The following is a 17,500-nucleotide window of genomic DNA, read 5'->3' as shown; positions in this document are numbered from 1 at the left end:
CCTGTGTATGTATGTATGTAATGTATGTAATGTATGTATGTAGTATGTATTATGGTATGTATGTATCGTATGTATGTATAGTATGTGTGGTGTGTGTGTGTGTGTGTGTGTGTGTGTGTGGGTGTGGGTGTATGTATGTATGTATGTATGTATGTATGTGTGCATGCGCGTGTGTGTACCCGTGTATTTCCGTCGCGCAGTGAAATAGGGTAATTTCTCTAGTTTCCGTAGATTTATACACTGATTGCACTGCATACTGTATTCATTGTGAATGTAGGTGAGAAAACGCGCCCATGGCGCATTCCATGCCAACATTGTCCGTCTTGACATTTATACATATATGCTAATAACTGGTCAAGCAAGTTTTGCCGCGGACCAATTGTGCTAGTAGCAGTGGTCAGTCAAGTAGCCTTTATTATTTATGAGTAAAGAGTGTGCTTATGTCTCTAGGCTGCATGTTGACCAGTGCATGGAACTGGTTTTAGTGGACGAGAGCTATAAATGCGCTGACCAGTGGAATTTTAAGTGCAAATTTGCACGACCTAAAATGCTTGTTGTGAGAAAATCCAAACCGGCCATATAATAAGCGCGAAAGGCTTGACGGCAAATTATTTCAGACAAAGACACATTCTTCGGACAAAGTAAAGCTGGTCATGTGAGATATTTCGGAATTGTAAAAGATAACACCTTGTTCACAGGCTCAGCGCTCCGGCACACAAGCCTGTGCTGATGCCGTTCTGTTTCTGTCATATAAAGTTTTATGGGCATTCTTTTCTCGTGCGTGCGGCATGATTCCGTTACCGGGCAGCCAGAGCTGAAGGACAACCTTTATGCTATTCGCAATATTATCGAACGCGCAGTCTGTTTATAACATAACTAGCTAGTTATTAAAAGTGTGCTGTTTTTATAACAGTTTTAGTGTCATCCTCCTCGCATCTGCCAGCTGCGAGACTTTACGACTTCTTCGTGCCCGGCATGCTGCTCTAACTAAGGCACCTGCGGCATATATAACTATAACCACTATAGCGCGCAGAACCCAACCTTTAAATTACGAAGGAGGAGGAAAATCAGTATTCATTCACATCGATCACGACGTGTGTGTGCCTACAGTATCTTCAATTTCCTGGTGAATAAATGGTAATATAGGTGCGCCATCATCTACCACAATACCACGAGTGCGCTGGTTCATAATTGTCTTCGCATATATATGCCTTGCCAATAAAACAAAAGTAGCGTTGGATATTAAAGTTTCGCGATAGTGTAATAGCGCGTAGAAAGGTAGTGGTGCTGCTGGTGGTGGTGGGGGGAGGGTCGTGTTGATTGTGGCGGTGACTGATAGTTAATACGTCTACACGGCATATCATCATTTCCCCAACATCTAAATATAGATATTTGATTATTGTGGGAAATGCCCACGCCGTCCACACGCACTTTTCTGACTACCGATGTCTTCTAAGTGCGGCAACTTTACGTAAGAATCACAGGAGCGGTTGAACCGACAGAGAGATAATCATAACAGCTGCATTATATCTATTGAGTCATATGCAATCAAAAATCACATTTAAAGAATCTCACTCTCCGCGCCCCGGGGGGGTTCAGACAGATGCAATTTGTATGCATCACGTTTTTTCGCGTTTCATGTCTATCAAAACGTTTGCCATGACGCTCAATGGTTCCCATGATACAAAGCGTATGATGCGTCTGATTATTTCAGAATGATGCAGGAACTCGACACAAAATCGTGTCACATCGGACGTGTTAAACTCGACGTGAATGCACAAGCAGCGCCAAGTGGCAAATCCACGAATCGAATTGATGCGTCAAAATATATGGTCAGCATATAAAGTGCATGGCGCGCCATAAAGTTATTATGGGCAGCCGAAACTGTCGGATGACACGAGCATCTCATTTTTTACACCAGCAGTTCTTGGAATTGTTTATCGCGAAATTGGGCGTAGTCGATCGAAAGCCATCATTATTTGAATCTTTCGGATCAGAAAAAAAGCTGCCACCTAACATAAAATGGAACGGAAATGACGTCGTCACATATTATCATTGACACAAGACACGAGTGTGTTGGATATTATTTTGGCTACCGACAAGTATATCCGTCAAAAGTTTTTTTTCTGCCATGCTTTTTCCCCCCATTCTCATTTATCCGCCAGGCGGCGTAATGCGCTTTTATCGTCCACTTGTCGCGGACTTTACTTCTAATACAAAACTCTGTGACGGTTCGCCAGGCGGTCCTACGCTATTATCAATCAATTGACAGCGTTATTATTGGCCACCGGCGATAGTCAAATCTCCCTAGTCACCGTTATGTTACCCACTATTCTATGCACACAGGCTTACCGTTTTAGGCGCCCGGCATCCACGGGGCCGACGGAAAGACCGGACGTAAACTCTTTAAAAGTTTTCCATGCTTTATCGGAAAACATCTTAGATCGGGTTTATGCAAATGGACTTAGGCCGAAAGGTCAAGCAGCACACTAAGACAGATTTCCAGAGATCTTCGCAGGACACTAATGCCTCGCCTGAGCCGCGAACCTCTCAGTTAAAACCCGTGATACGCAATGCGTTAAAACCTCATTGATTCCCGCGCCGAATCAAAGTCCCGCAGATTGGCAGTCATCGCGGCGGTTCCCTCCAGCAGATTCCTGCCCGTCTTCGTCTGCTCCCCAACAACATCGGTGCGGCCGTTTCGGCTGTAGTCTCAGTAATCCGTCATTTTTGCTGTCATGATACCCGCAGCACTGCGCTGTCAAGCCTGATGGAGATAGAGCTGGATATGTCACTTTATATGCAGAGTATATTTGCTTTCTGTTAAAATGATGTTTTCAGAAAATTTCCAGCTGTTATGAATCTTGATTCATATTGATAGGCCGAGATTGAGGAATGCTATATCCGGCGGTATGGGCGCTCGCTTAAATTCGTTTATTCGAGAAGCCTGCTTCGTATTCTGTGTATGTATGATGCGTTTGATGTAAACGATGATATTTCTGTACAAGATAATAGGAAAAAGCTTTTCGCGGGCTGAATATATATCGAGAATGTGAGTTTCCTGTAATCACTGGCTGCATATCGCTATGGCGATATAGCGCTGCGTAAAGGCCTTTCAATAAATATATACGGGCAGGCACAGCTGCGCGCTATCCCGTTAGCTGCGCTCATGACAGTTTATTTATGACGAGGATTATTATTTTGTATATAAATCAAAAGATGCATACAAATCTGACAACCGACCAGACCAGCATCTTGCGTGTCGGCCATCATAGCGAGCAACAAGCTTATACGCGTAGGTCCGGCTGTCAGGGCGCGCGCGTATGGTGCGCGGGTCGGGTATCATGTTCGGGACAATTTCGAGCCGATGCAAACTACTCATTACTTTAACGCCTATGCATAATAATAATAATAATAATAATAATAAAGCCTATGCATAATCTTACGACGAAACGGTGCCTTGTGTAATGTAAGTGCAGAATAACGATCGGCTCCGAAGCCAGTTGTGCATTTTTCTGTGTGTAATTCGCCAACAATGACGTCACCGTGTTAAATCCCTAGATAAACTAAAGAAGCCATTTCCAGTTCAACCTTTGGCTGGGCATTATGTATTTATAAAACAACACCATTGCAAGCAAAACGAGACGCTCCATCGCCAAGATCGATGAAATACTTTTGTTGATTCTTCATTTTTCTCATTCTTTATTGGCCATTCATTTCTTTATTAAATCACCTTGCACATCACGTCAAATCCATATCTTCTCCATATATATACGCGCATCATCATAATTTATTTTAATTTATATAATATCGTGAATGTGATATAGATGATGTTTTATCGCGATAAGAACGCTGATAATTTATCGACTTTTAAAGGACTTTTAAAATGAGTGCGAATAAGTTATTACATGCGATGTTGACGTTGATTTATATTTGTTCAGTAGTGAGAGCAGGCGGGTGAACTTCCGTTCACATATATCAGAGCTGGATTTTTAATCAACTCGTTTACTTGTAACGGAAAAGTATATCACGGGGGAAGGGTCTGCGCAATACCACGCTTGTCTCGACAACGAGGACTTTACATTCAAATTTTATAGTGATAAAGCAAGCAACTCGGCCCTACTATTGCGATGAACTAGTTGTAATTCTTTCGTGGAATGAAATATGACACCTCAGTATGAGCAACTACTCCGCGCGGTGCAGAGCAACGCAGAGCGAAATGCATGCCGAATATCTGACTATCCCACACAAGAAGGTAAATTTAATGCCTTTCTTACGGCATTGCCTGGCAATGACTTTCGTGCACGTGTGCGTTATTAAAATGAGCCGGGTGTAAATCGTTAGCGTTTTTTTTTCGAGATAAAATCTGGCGGCAGCGACGTCATGTTTACAAATACGCTCATGTCATTTTATTTCGTGAAATACTTTCGCTTGCAGGAGTATAATGAACATTGTAATTTCTCACGGGCTTTATAAAAACAAATAAATCCAGACCAGAGGCTCCACGTCACTGTTTTTAAAGATAGCGCTTGAGCCCGCGCAGAATTCCTGGGCTCAAATTATGAAATTTCTTCTCCTCTTTCTGCATTTTTTCGCCATATTATCCAAACAAGCACGCCATGCTATAGAAATATTATGTAAGTGTAGTGTACACAAAACATACGTATAGTGTCGCCGGCATTTTAAATATAGAAATGAAGTTGGTAGTCACGTATGTTTTTAACGTTCAGCAGAACATTATATCCTTTCTACAAACAAACGCGAATTAGGTTATTTCTGACCATGCGACTTATTTAAATCCAATTAACTCCGTTTGACACAAAATGAATCATGCCAAAATAATATAACAGAAATTGCGCTTGTAGCAATGCATGGGATTCGTGGCAGGTCAGCAGCACTGAAAGCTTACCGTTGTTCATGGTGCATAGCATATCTATATAGTTCCAAGCGCTTTTGTGTTTAAAAAAATATACCCTTGATCTTAAAATAACGTCTGGAATCCGGGAAAAACTGGTCCTATGCTATTCAGAGATCTCGCACGCTGCGAAAACTGTGTCGAAGGCAACTCATGTGGAAATACTGAATGTTTATATTCGTTATTAGAACCATGAAAATAAACAAACCTTTGCCGTTCCTAACAATAATGTCAAATATTAGGACGGATTTTTAACTGAATGTGCTCCAAAAATCATATTGTAAACGTTAGCAATATTTCTGGCATGTTTTACTCCGTGCAGTCAAAATAAATAACTGGTATCTGCACTCCATTTGAGATATTTTTGTTTAAATTCTCAGACTGTCCCCAGAGTTGTATTGCGTTTCAGATGTTAATGAGAAGTAACGACCACGTGTGTGGTCGCAGTCTTGTGCTGGCATGGTTCTACATCACTGCTGTTCCTTTTAGACACTCGTCTAATTGGATGCCTTTTGCCACCATCAGTCTCTGTTAATCGTATATTTACATCCAAATAATCGATAGCGCATGCATTTGGTTTACGCATGCGTGCGTTCATGCGTGCGTCCATATTTCCTTATCTTATGCTCGTTCTGGTTCGACTTACTAAGATCCTACTATTTATATATTGCTCCTATATTAGTCAGTATGTGGCGCGTGTCAAATGTGCACGCACGCACCCATAACCGAACGTTATAGAAACTTCGACACTGGATAGCAATATTTATTACTTCTAAACTCTGTACGCGATTGAAAGACTTCGACACCCTTAATTACCGCCATCGTAGCGGAGTATTAACATTACACGCGAATGTTCGTGTCTGTCTGTTGCTATGGCATGTGTGTGCATGTGTGTATGTATGTGTGTGCGTGCGTGCGTGCGTTGTGCGTGCGTGCGTGCGCGTGCGTGCGTGCGTGCGTGCGTAGGTGCTTGGACAACGTAAGTTATTATTGTATATGATATATATTATAATATATAATGATACATCGAGTGATATGTGATGTACATGTCCGGGCAGTAATCTGTAAGTGCCAGCATCCGCCCACAATCCTGCTTCCGCAGCTTAGTAGGCTAAAAGCGGAGACGTGGTCGATATGCAAGATTGAGGAAGGCTAATTCCAGACCGAATCATGTCTTTCCGTGTTAGCTGATGAATTGAGAGTTGCAAATGTATGCATAGGCGGAGCGAACAAGGCGCCGTACGCATCACACTCCGCCAATACAATTCCAGGAGGCTGCAGACCCCACAAGCATACATTGTCCTATGATCTTCCACATTTCAGCACCATCCTCACCTCACATCGGAGCAGCGAGCGTGGCGGTTGGCGATATAGAAGCATGGTATGTCACAGTTGCGGCGAAAAGTTTAATGAAACGATAGCCGTGTAGACGCCAATGCTCCATTATTATTGACAACGGAGACCTCACGAAGCTTTATATAATGAAACGATTGTTCGCGACTCATGGGGCGACGAAAACAGCAAATCCATACGTGGAACTCATATACAATTTAGCGCGTATGATTTGACGGCATAATAAGTTCGAATTATGGAGTGGCATTGTTCGCTGATGACACTTTGCAACTGGATTTTGTTCCGTATATGTGTTGCTGACAACTGTTGAAAATGGCGTCTGGTAGAACCCGTAGATATAGGTTTGCATTACTGAAAATAATGTCAGTGTATGTGTTCTCTTCACATGAGCGTACTGAGTTATAAGGTTTTGCTGATTGGTAAGTGTTGCCGGGTACTACTGAAGAAACAACACGTGGTTAGTCTCGCCTACTTTGCAGAGGGTGCCTGTTATCATTTCTGATCCCGTTGCGATCGGCGGAAGCATCGCGTCACGTCGACTGTAATGAAAGGAACAGAATGCGTTAAAGATGGACTACAGACACTCATCTGTCGAACTCGAAAACTTATTGCGCGGCTTACAACTTTCTGTTTACACACGAATTCTATATGTGTTGCGAACAGTGTCGTCATGATCTTATGTTCGGTGTCTCGCCGATCGCTTTAACATTACTATCACGACACGTCATTTTGATTGATCACCATTAATCTGTTTGCTAAATTTAAAACTCACAACTTACACCACTTCCATCTCACCTCCCGTGACCATGAGTTTTGAGATCTCCATTTTCTCAGAGATTCGCTTTATGAAAGAACATTTCGCTTTTCGTTTCCATTAATTTAGTCATTAGTACAAATTATGGTCATTATATAAGTCATGACCGGTGGCTTTTGTGTTTGAACGAAAACTCGCCATGTGGGTTTAAATGTGACGGCATTTCTTAAAAGATGTGCGTACATCCGGTTGGTTCCGAAAGCAACGGGAAAATATTCGTCATGCAGCATAGGATGTGCTCACAGGCTCATAATCATTCACTGTATACATATATGCCGTGAAACTGACGCCATTCGTTCAGAAAAATAAAACATTTAATTCCGATTGTAAGGTGGGGTCGTGAACAAGAGAGATTTTATTTCGAGATTATTTCCCAGCGAGAATGTTGTGAGTTGGTTATGTTGAAAGAATGTTTGTTTCGCGCTAACGCTTTCATAGCCCGATTAAAAGAAGTATTTGACTCTAACGGTTGAATAACTTTTTAATCGGAATTTCAGCAAGAAGGTCCGCTCATATTCACTGGCGTAGTGGATATAGTAATTATTATTAGTGTTATGCACTGTGTGGAAGTACGCATTTTTATATATTTTGTTGTTATAATATAGTATATACTTTATTTATATATAATATATGATATATATATATTAGATATATATTAATAATTAATTATATATTAACGAATAACACACGATAATATAGAGGAGTAAGAGAGAGAGAGGGGGGGGGGAGAAGATAAAAGTCCAAGACGCCGCATACATATGTAGACATATAGATGGAGAAATAACATATATAAATATGTAGTATCGAATATGTATGTTAGGTGTCGCGAGTGTCAATTTTCGAGAGCTTTCGAGAACATATTATTTATCATTTTATATCTGTTATCATTATTCTCTCAGCGCCTCTTCATGAGGCTTCACAAAACAAACAAAATCCTTATAATAATATATATAGTATATATGAATATATATATATATATATATATAATAATGGTGGTGGGTGTGTGTGGGGTGATCTGGGGTGTATGTATGTGTGGTGTGTGTGGTGTGTGTGTGTGTGTAGTGGTGTTGTGTGTGTGTGTGTGTGTGTGTGTGTGTGTGTGTGTGTGTGTGTGTGTGTGTGTGTGTCTATGAACGGATGTCTTAAATAAGATATCGCGCGTGACTCAGGAAAAAAACATCCCGGTTGCTGGGGGGTCAGTTAATTGTCCGGTAGCTAAAAACTTGATTAATTGTGTGACTTTTCGCGGCTCGCATTCAGTCACGCTGTGTCGATCACGCCCCCTTCCTACGCCCACGGCGTGAGCGACCCCTCCCATTCCCCACTACCTGGCTTGCATTCGAGAGTGATTCATCAAGCATGCACCGATGCAGATTCCCTGCTTGCTCTGCTAACAACCCGGCGCTGGCAGTTCATGCGACTTCATCTACATGCATGCGCAGAGTCGCCGGTTCCCCTGAAACTGGCGCACAAAGTTTCATTTCGCATGTTTGGTTTTAGTCGGTAATGTTGTAGGTCACTGGCACGCAGCTCGCCAGCTGGCTACCATCCCTGTACAGTGGCGAAGAAAGGCGAGGCAAGAATCTTCTTCATCGACATAGCCGGGCCCACTGGATGTGTTACTGGGAGCAGGCTCCTATGATATGCTAATTGCATAATGTGCCTGCAACGAGATGACTAAGCATACATATCGTTCTGCGCCCGTGACGTCCGACGAACATTAAACGCATCTATGTGCATTTTCATGTCGATTGATTACATGCCGAATGCATATGCCGAATCAGGTCTAAAATCCGACGGAAAGGTGCGGATAGCAGGTGTGAGCGCGCATAAATTTATTGTGATATATAGTCCGTGTATGATATACGAGGTGCTCCGTTGTACGTCCGTACTGTCATCTACCGTCCGAAATTGCTACGCATTCTCATCGTTGATAGGTGAAAGCTCGCCAGGCAATTGCGCGCGTTACACATAGGCGCACACGTATTTGCATATACTAACAATGGGGGACTTCTCACGTGCATGAGGGCTTAGCCAACCTTCCTGTTCATATTGTTTTCATTGGATATTGCATAAAGCGTGCAGTTCGCGGTTGACTGAGCACGCCCTGCCTGCGACGCGCAGCCGATGTTATTATAGTGCATATCACATCCGCGTTGTTTTATTCACTGACTGCATTACTGCACAGTACCGGCCTGCTGGCCATTCGAAGCGTGCTATCTCCACGGACGGCAGCCGCTACTGCCACGATTGTCGATTATAAGCGCCGAGGATCAATCCATGCCACGCATTGATATTGATATAATAACGCGGCAATATTGGATATCATATCATCGAGACATGCGCAGTGACGCGCTGTTTATAATAGCATAGAAATATTGCGTGTGGAGTTGTGTGCATTCGAGTCGGCGCCGTGAGCCGAGAGCACGGACCAACATGACAAGACGCAAGCAGGCCAAGCCTCGCCACCTGGACAACGATTTGGGCACCTCGCGTGTACTGGAGAACGGTAAGTAACTTTTTGCGTCTTGTGAATACACTAGTGTTTGGGTAAGTAGTGGATGGGTCAGCATAGGGCATGAAGCAGCGAGCTGGACTGGCCGCCAGCCAGCAGCGCTTGGCGGTTTTGCTGCTGTTATCGCGGCGCATGGCTACCGGCTGCTGCGTAGTATCGTTTGCCATGTACCACCGCCGTACGGCACTGATTTTCCTAAGCGTTATTGACGAAAGAGATCGGCTGGAATTCTCGAATATTCACTGGTTAATTTCGGCATTCTTTCTCCGTTTCAAACGCATGTTTCGCTTTTTGTCGCGCCTAGCCGAGAGAGTGTAATACGTGTGGGTTTTTTTTCGCGTGTTAAAAACACCGGCCGTTTTACTTCTGTATTGGGCACGTGAATTATGCACAACTTCCGATATGTGCATGACCAAAAATCGTTTATGCAAATTGTCCGGTGGTACGTACAGACACCCCCGTTTGGAAGAGATTTTGAGGATGAGACAGGGAAATAGTTAATGCGATATTAAACGATCAGTTTTCCTTCGGGATGAACCCTAACACTGGACACGCGGGCCATCTCGTGTAAACTCGTAGGCCGGCGATACACAGCGCATTCGCTGTCATTATTACAAACCGATGTATGTAATGCGCCTGACCATTTCGGCCTCGGCGAAAACTGGTTTCGCACGAGCTCTAAACGATATGCATGCGATAATTATAGCGCGTTTCTTTTGTGATAAATGACGTGACAAAATGGCTCGCCTTCCTATCATGCTGTACTAGTGAGCTCGCAAGTACACTCTGCCAACAACTAATCCCCGCGACTCCTCTCATAGTTTACGCGTCAACTTATGTACCCGCGCGAGAGTCTGCCACGGTGCACGTGCCACGGCTCGGTCGGTGCTACAGTATCATTAAGTTTCTATACTTAAATTCCAGCTTGTTTATGGAACTGCAAAACCGCCTTGACGTTCATGTTACAAATTATGATGAATTCCATAACGTATTTATAAAGGAAAACATATAGGCGGCAGCGGGTGCAAGCAGGGTCTTGCGTGTATGTTTTAATAACGCCAACGGTCTATGCACTCACGCAAAACTGGTAGCGAGCTTAGACTTGTAATTCTGTCGGGCTTCCGTCCAGCTGCACTGTGTAAAGATGCTCTAACATAGAGGGGTTCGCGAAGCTATTCTGTCCATATCACACACTTCTCACATTCAAATATGCCGAATTGAAGCTAGGATAATTAATATTTGCCCATGTAGGAACGGTCTTAGCAAAACACAACAACTACAATGGTAGCGAGCCGGCCATCCTTGTGATGGCCGTGTGTATTTTGCCGTCTTATTCCCACTGGTGTCCCTGCAGAGTTTTGCTGTGTCTTTGTGCGGCTGTGTACATAAAATCCGACATCAAACCGCGAGCATATTGAGAATATTGACCACCGCGGGCGAGTGATATCTCTTGAGGGGAATTGCGACTGACCCTGCTGGACGTTCGATAATCTCACAATCAGAGAGGCTATCGTAGACGCCAATTATAAAGTGCGAAACACAAAGCTAATATGGCATATATGTCAAGCTAATGCCCGCAGTAATTATGCCGGACCAACTCAGGAAATAGGCGAGGTAATGTATCAGCTCAAGAATGATTAGTTTCGCGATATTTATATGACACTCTATATTTCGAAATTTCCAAGAGCTATTAGCACATGGATCCGATACAGCAGAAGGTATGTGCACGTAATTAACGAGACTGCGCGGGGAACTGTATAGGCTCTGTGTTTGTGTAATGCACGAAGCGCCAGCTCTGCCTGCCATCGTCGTCTGTCTGATATAATGGTGGTTCAATTTCAGCTGGAATTATCGCCCTGATTGCCATCTTGTACTAAAGAGCAACAACAATAATTGTATAGTAGTCCCTTCGATGGACGAATCCCTACGTATGATAGATGTACATAAATGCGAAACTGGAGAGGGGCGATAAACAAGTCTGTTTACTCATCAACAACGGCTATAGTTTCTCTCCGGCCATTAGGGTGTAGATGTCGTTTGACGACGCATAGTAAATGCGAAAATCCAATTTCGAAATTATATCTCATATCACGCATCGCACAATCGGTGAAACCCCAAATATGGAACCGATTGGATGAGTAGAATCTCCGGTAATAGTTTCAACGTACCGATCATCACATCAGCTCTTTATCGTCTTACATTTCTATACGATTATGGATTTAATCAGTAACGATGAAATATTCTACGCAAATTTCGTCGATCTAATGCCTTAAAAATTGCGCAAATAGCCAGTACGTGTGTGTAAGGATTGTAGGGTCGCGAAACAAAGACAGCATTATTATATCATGCAAATTTTACAGATGCAGTAAAATTTTATGATAGACATAATATTCAAAAATTGATATGCTAATATGAAGCATTCAATTGGTAAGAGTTATGGCTCCCCTTTGCATACTAAACTGCGCTTTGCGATTAGGAGGATGGCAGATTATAGGCCAAGGAAAATTTCAAATCACTATATTAAGTTTGTTGCACGTGAAATTCGCCAAATATGTGAAAATAGCATGATGAAATGACACGCCCTGACCTCAAGTGCTACGAGTAAATGTGGACGCGGTAAAATAAGTCATGCATGCGCCTCTAGCTTAATATATATCGTAAACAAGCAGAGCAGCTACAACGTGTAAATATCTATAATACTAATAGTATGTTTATCTACTGCTAGCACTGTACGTCCCGCACGATGTATCACGCAGCTTCTATAGCTCGAGAGACCGACAAGGTTTCATGTTGAGCGCCATCTTCGAGGTGTGATGGTTTTTGCCTACAAATGTAACAGCTATACAGAGAGAGAAAGTGGAGCAGGGTAAATAGAATGCTTACCCCCCCCCCTACTCAGTATGTCGTACTTCGTGGTTGTGGGTGAAGGCAGCCGCATCAAAACTATCGTTATATACTTTCCATGTAAATGTAGCAATATGAAATAGAGCTGAAACAAACTTTACAAACGGCACTCAGTGCGCACACATGAATTAGAAGAACAACATGTGTGTACAAATCTAGAAACCTATTCAATGCCGCAAGTCACATAGTCACATAGTCAAGCGTTCGAAAACAGACACGTGTAAACACGATAGTTAGAGGTGCGTGAACAGTGAGCATATTGTATGTGTAGGTGTACGCGGGTGTTAGTGAGCAATTGAATAACAACCAACAACATTTATCTGTAATAAAATAAGTCTGTATAATATACACAAATTATATATATTATTTTATCCTGGTTCGGCATTGTGTATTGAACATATACGTATATATATTACAATATATATATATATATATATATATATATATATATATATATATATATATATATATACATCAGTGCATGTGATGTACATGTCAGCGGGCAGTAATTCGTAGTGCCAGCATCGCCACACATGCCTGCCTTCCGCAGCTTATAGCTAAAAGCGGAGACGTGGTCGATATGCAAATTGAGAAGGCTAATTCCGCCGAAGCAATGCTCTTCGTTTGCGATGAATTGATGAGTTGCAAGTTATGCATAGGCGAGCGAACAAGGCGCTGTACTCATCATCTCTCGCCAATACAAATCCGCTGCCAGACCCGCAGATTTGTCTCATGATTTTCCACCTTTATGATTTGTAATGGAGCGACGAGCGCTGCGGTTGGCGATATAGAACAATGGCTCATTCACCGTGCTGCGAAAAGTTAATGAAACACTAGCCGTGTAGACGCCATGCTCTATTATTATTGACAAGCGGATGACCTCAGCGAAGCTTTATATAATAACACGATTGCTCGCGAATCATGGCGATGAAAACAGCAAATCCATCGTGAAATCATATACAATTTAGCGCGTAATGATTTCGACGGCAATAATAAGTTTCGAATTTGGAGCATTGTTTCGCTGATGACAACTTCTGCAACTGGTATTTTGTATCCTATATTTGTTGATGACAACTTTTGAAAAGTGGCGTCTGGTAGACCGTAATCATAGTTGCATTACTGAAAATAATGTCAGTGTATTTGTTCTCTCACATGTAGCGTACTGATTATAGGTCTTTGCTGATTCGGAAGTGTTGCAGGGTACTATGAAAAACAACACCGTGGTTAGTCTCGCCTACTTTGCAGAGGGTGCCTGTTATCATTCTGATCCCGTTGCGATCCGCGAATGCATCGCGTCCGTCGACGTAATGAAAAGCGAACAGAATGCGTTTAAAGATGGGCTACACACTCAATGTCGAACTCGAAAACCTTATTGCGCGTTACAAGCTTTTCTGTTTACCACACGAATTCTAATGGTTTTGTCGAACAGTGTCGCTGATCTTATTGTTACGTGTCATCGCCGATCGCTTTACATTCACCACGACACCTCATTTTTGACTTGACCACCATTAATCCTGTTTGTCTAAATTTAAACTCACAAACTTTACCACCACTTCCATCTCACCTCCCTGACTCATGAGTTTCTGAGATCTGCATTTTTCTCGAGATTCCTTTATGACAGAACATTTCCTTTCGTTTCCATTAATTTAGTCATTCGTACATAATTATGTCAATTATATATTCTATGGCACCGGTGGCTTTGTGTTGACAAACTCGCCATGTTTGTGCTTTCAATGTGCGGCATTCTTAAAAGATGGTGCTTACATCCGGTGCTTCCGAAGCAACGGGAAACTATTCGTCATGCAGCATAGCGCTGTGCTCACAGGCCTCCATAACTCATTCACTGTAAACATATATCCGTGAAACTACGCCATTCGTTCAGAAAAAAAACATCCGCTTGTAGGTGGGTCGTGAACAATGAGATTTTATTCGAGATTATTTTCCCACGAGCAATGTTGTTTGGTTTCATGTTAAAGAATGTTTGTTCGCCTAACCTTTCCATATCCTCGGTTAAAAGAAGTATTTGAATTTCTAACGGTTGAATAACTTTTAATCGGAATTTCCTACAAAGAAGGTCCGCTTCCTTATTCACTGCGTAGTGGTTATAGTATATAATTATTGTGTTCTGCACTGTGTGTTGAAAATATACGCATTTTATATTATACATTTGTGTTATATATATATATATATATATTCCTGAGTAATCACTATAGTGAGTACTATGGAGCAAAATTTTATTATCCGTCTTATAGACGCTAGAACAATTTAAATGTAACAAAGAAGAGTCGCATCGTACGTACTAACTATTTCTTAACTCGACAACAGCGTGTTTACATTGGCATATGCGCGCCAGTCTTATGTGTACAGCACAGGAAGTCACAATATTGAGATTTACAGTCAGAAATGTTATTGTTTTGCTAACGCCAATATAATAGAACGGCAACACAGTCTGGTGCCAAGTGATTTGCACGGAACAATCTTTTGCGCCCATCTGATAACAAATAATGATGGCTTCTGCTTTCTAGAAAGCTTATTAAATTCTTCCATAAATTTCAAATTAAGTAGGCCCCTATATATAGCACCGTTGAAAAAAATTGTAAGTTATATAAGACATCATTTTTATGCATTCGATGGTAATCTTTTTTATTTAAATGCCTATACGTGCCTGTTTTATTGTCTATTTTGAATTTTGTCGCACATTATAGAGAATTAAGCGTGGAATGCTTCGCAGAATGTGGCATTATCTTCCATATATATCGCAGCGAAACTTTTTCGAAAAAAAGATGGCGGTAAAATAAGCACCGACATAAAAAGCAGCAGATACTGTTAAACGAGCTCGCACCGAAGATGTATGTACCTACAGTATAGTGGGCGCTTGTGCGTGTATATGAAAATGGCATAGGACAATGTCATGCGTGTATGTGTGCAGTAGAATAGGATGGCCTGGGGCCGTGATTTCGGCTGCGCTATGGCCGAGCGGCGCATGCATACGACTTACTGAATGATACGCGGTAATTTATGGCTGACTTCTCTATGATCACAGTAATAAAGCTCAAGGTTCTCGCCGCTGATTTGTCCTGGTGCGTAGCGAATGAATGTCAAAAATGTGTCGCGAAATATAACCAGTTTCTAAGATTAATGCGTTTTCAGCTCCGTACTGGCTACTTGGCCCGCACCGTGCTGGCAATATGATGATAGCACTGTATGGATGACCCGCTTGGTCGAACTCTGTCCGCGAGCCTTTCCTATATCTGCTCGCGTCCAATATGCGCCGCCGTATGACGGTGATTTGCCCGGCGCCAAATTACAATGTGGGCCTTGTTTGCTTGCGTTCATAACTCGTTTTCAAAGTTTAGCATGGGCTGATTGAGGTGACACAGGTACTACTTTGTCAACGGCGATCGCGCTAATAAGACCTTCTGGGTGGTAACAGTTACAGATCTGCTTCGTGTACCCTTGACACGCAGGAGTGACCACCGTACGTACCTTGACAGAGATCATTATACTAGATCAACGACGTTCGTTTTCCAACGTTACAGAAAAATTCGATTTGTCCGGTTCGCCGTCTTCCATTACACTGACAGCTGCTGGCATCGCTGACACGACTGCTATGGCCGCATGTTGGTGAATTCGCCCACTATGCTGATCCCGTTTCGGTTTATGATCTGTTCCAAGAAGATCATGAATACGGTCTCCGTCGTGTCCTTCGGGTAGTCTATTACAATCGGCTGCAGTGTTGTACGTTGAACGCTCAATGCCTCGGTAGTATAGTGTGGTTCGATCTAGCACGGCTCAACTACTCGATTCTACTTGTATCCGATATAGAGTTACTAATTCGGTCATAAGGCCTATATCATATCATCTAAAAGCCTGTCAACAGCAGTCATGTCACGATTGCTGCGCACAAGATCCATCGAAGGGCACGCCCTCAGTTTAAATCCGCATTGAAATCTCGTGACGTCATGGGATCGGTATTGCTATAATCATTGCGAATCTCTTGACAGATGCAGTATTTATCATAAAAGCGATAAAGCGCGCGGAATTATAAAGAGCCCATATAGGCAGACCTCATGCTGGTTGGCATTGTTACGGCGATTCCATCGTCCTGATCGCCTCTGCTCTCAAATGCACGTGTATAACACCGCATGATATTATTTAATTAATTTTATACTTTAGTTAATAAAACATGACAGCTGCATTTAGAAAATTAACAGGGAGTTAGTTACCATAAAAACACGAGGACAATACAAACTGAATTCATTATCTTTTAAAGAGTATTAATGACCAGCGAGATTTAATCATCAGCTTCCCTTCATGGCTTATTAATAAGTTATGGAAATGCTATCATTTATCACCCTGCTTCGTTTTAATTAAGGATGATGGTGAGAGCATGCACGATACACACACCCATTTTAATATCAAAGGAGCTCTGCCCAATGCTTCATTTTACTGATGTAGTCCTGAGACATATGAACCGTTTAATGCACCTAATCCGTTTTCCAAGAGATGAGTCCTTTCGTAATCGCCCGCACACATATCAACCGCTTGTCAGGCCGTTAAAGAACAGCGAGGGTATCGATGTAGGGTCGCTGCGTATTGCTGCGGATAGTCCTCCTGATTCACGCTCGCGAATAAACGACTGGGAGCGCGTGCATGAAATTATTAATCGAGATTTTGTGAAGCATCATGAAGTCATCTGCCGCCTTTTGCTAGTCATGCAGACGACGTTGCGTTTACTGGATGATAATGATGGTGATGATGGTGGTGATGATGGTGGTGATAATGGTGATGATGGTGGTGAGGATGATGATGATGATGATGATGATGACGATGACGATGACGATGACGATGACGATGACGATGACGATGACGATGATGGTTTGATCGCGATGATGATGACGATGACGATGACGATGACGATGACGATGACGATGATGATAATAATAATGATGATGATGATGATGATGATGATGATGATTATGACGACGACGATGACGAT

General features: G+C 42.4%; 2 protein-coding genes across 2 annotated transcripts in view; one reads left to right on the top strand and one right to left on the bottom strand.

The window, feature by feature from the left end:
* Positions 1–7,094, bottom strand: part of LOC106818994 — a 20,360-nt gene extending 13,266 nt beyond the window's left edge. The window contains exon 1 of the mRNA XM_014823658.1: positions 7,064–7,094. Coding sequence (XP_014679144.1) covers positions 7,064–7,094 — 31 coding nt within the window. The remainder of the gene's footprint in view (positions 1–7,063) is intronic.
* Positions 7,095–8,530: 1,436 nt separating this feature from the next.
* LOC106819104 (homeotic protein spalt-major-like) overlaps positions 8,531–17,500 on the top strand; it is a 55,824-nt gene continuing 46,854 nt past the window's right edge. The window contains exon 1 of the mRNA XM_014823778.1: positions 8,531–9,591. Coding sequence (XP_014679264.1) covers positions 9,519–9,591 — 73 coding nt within the window. The 5' untranslated portion in view covers positions 8,531–9,518. The remainder of the gene's footprint in view (positions 9,592–17,500) is intronic.

This window comes from Priapulus caudatus, unplaced genomic scaffold, assembly GCF_000485595.1.
Source record: "Priapulus caudatus unplaced genomic scaffold, Priapulus_caudatus-5.0.1 Scaffold38, whole genome shotgun sequence".
Taxonomy (NCBI): Eukaryota; Metazoa; Priapulida; class Priapulimorpha; order Priapulimorphida; family Priapulidae; genus Priapulus; species Priapulus caudatus.
The sequence above is the reverse complement of the archived record's forward strand: the minus strand, read 5'-3'. Positions and strand labels throughout refer to the sequence as shown.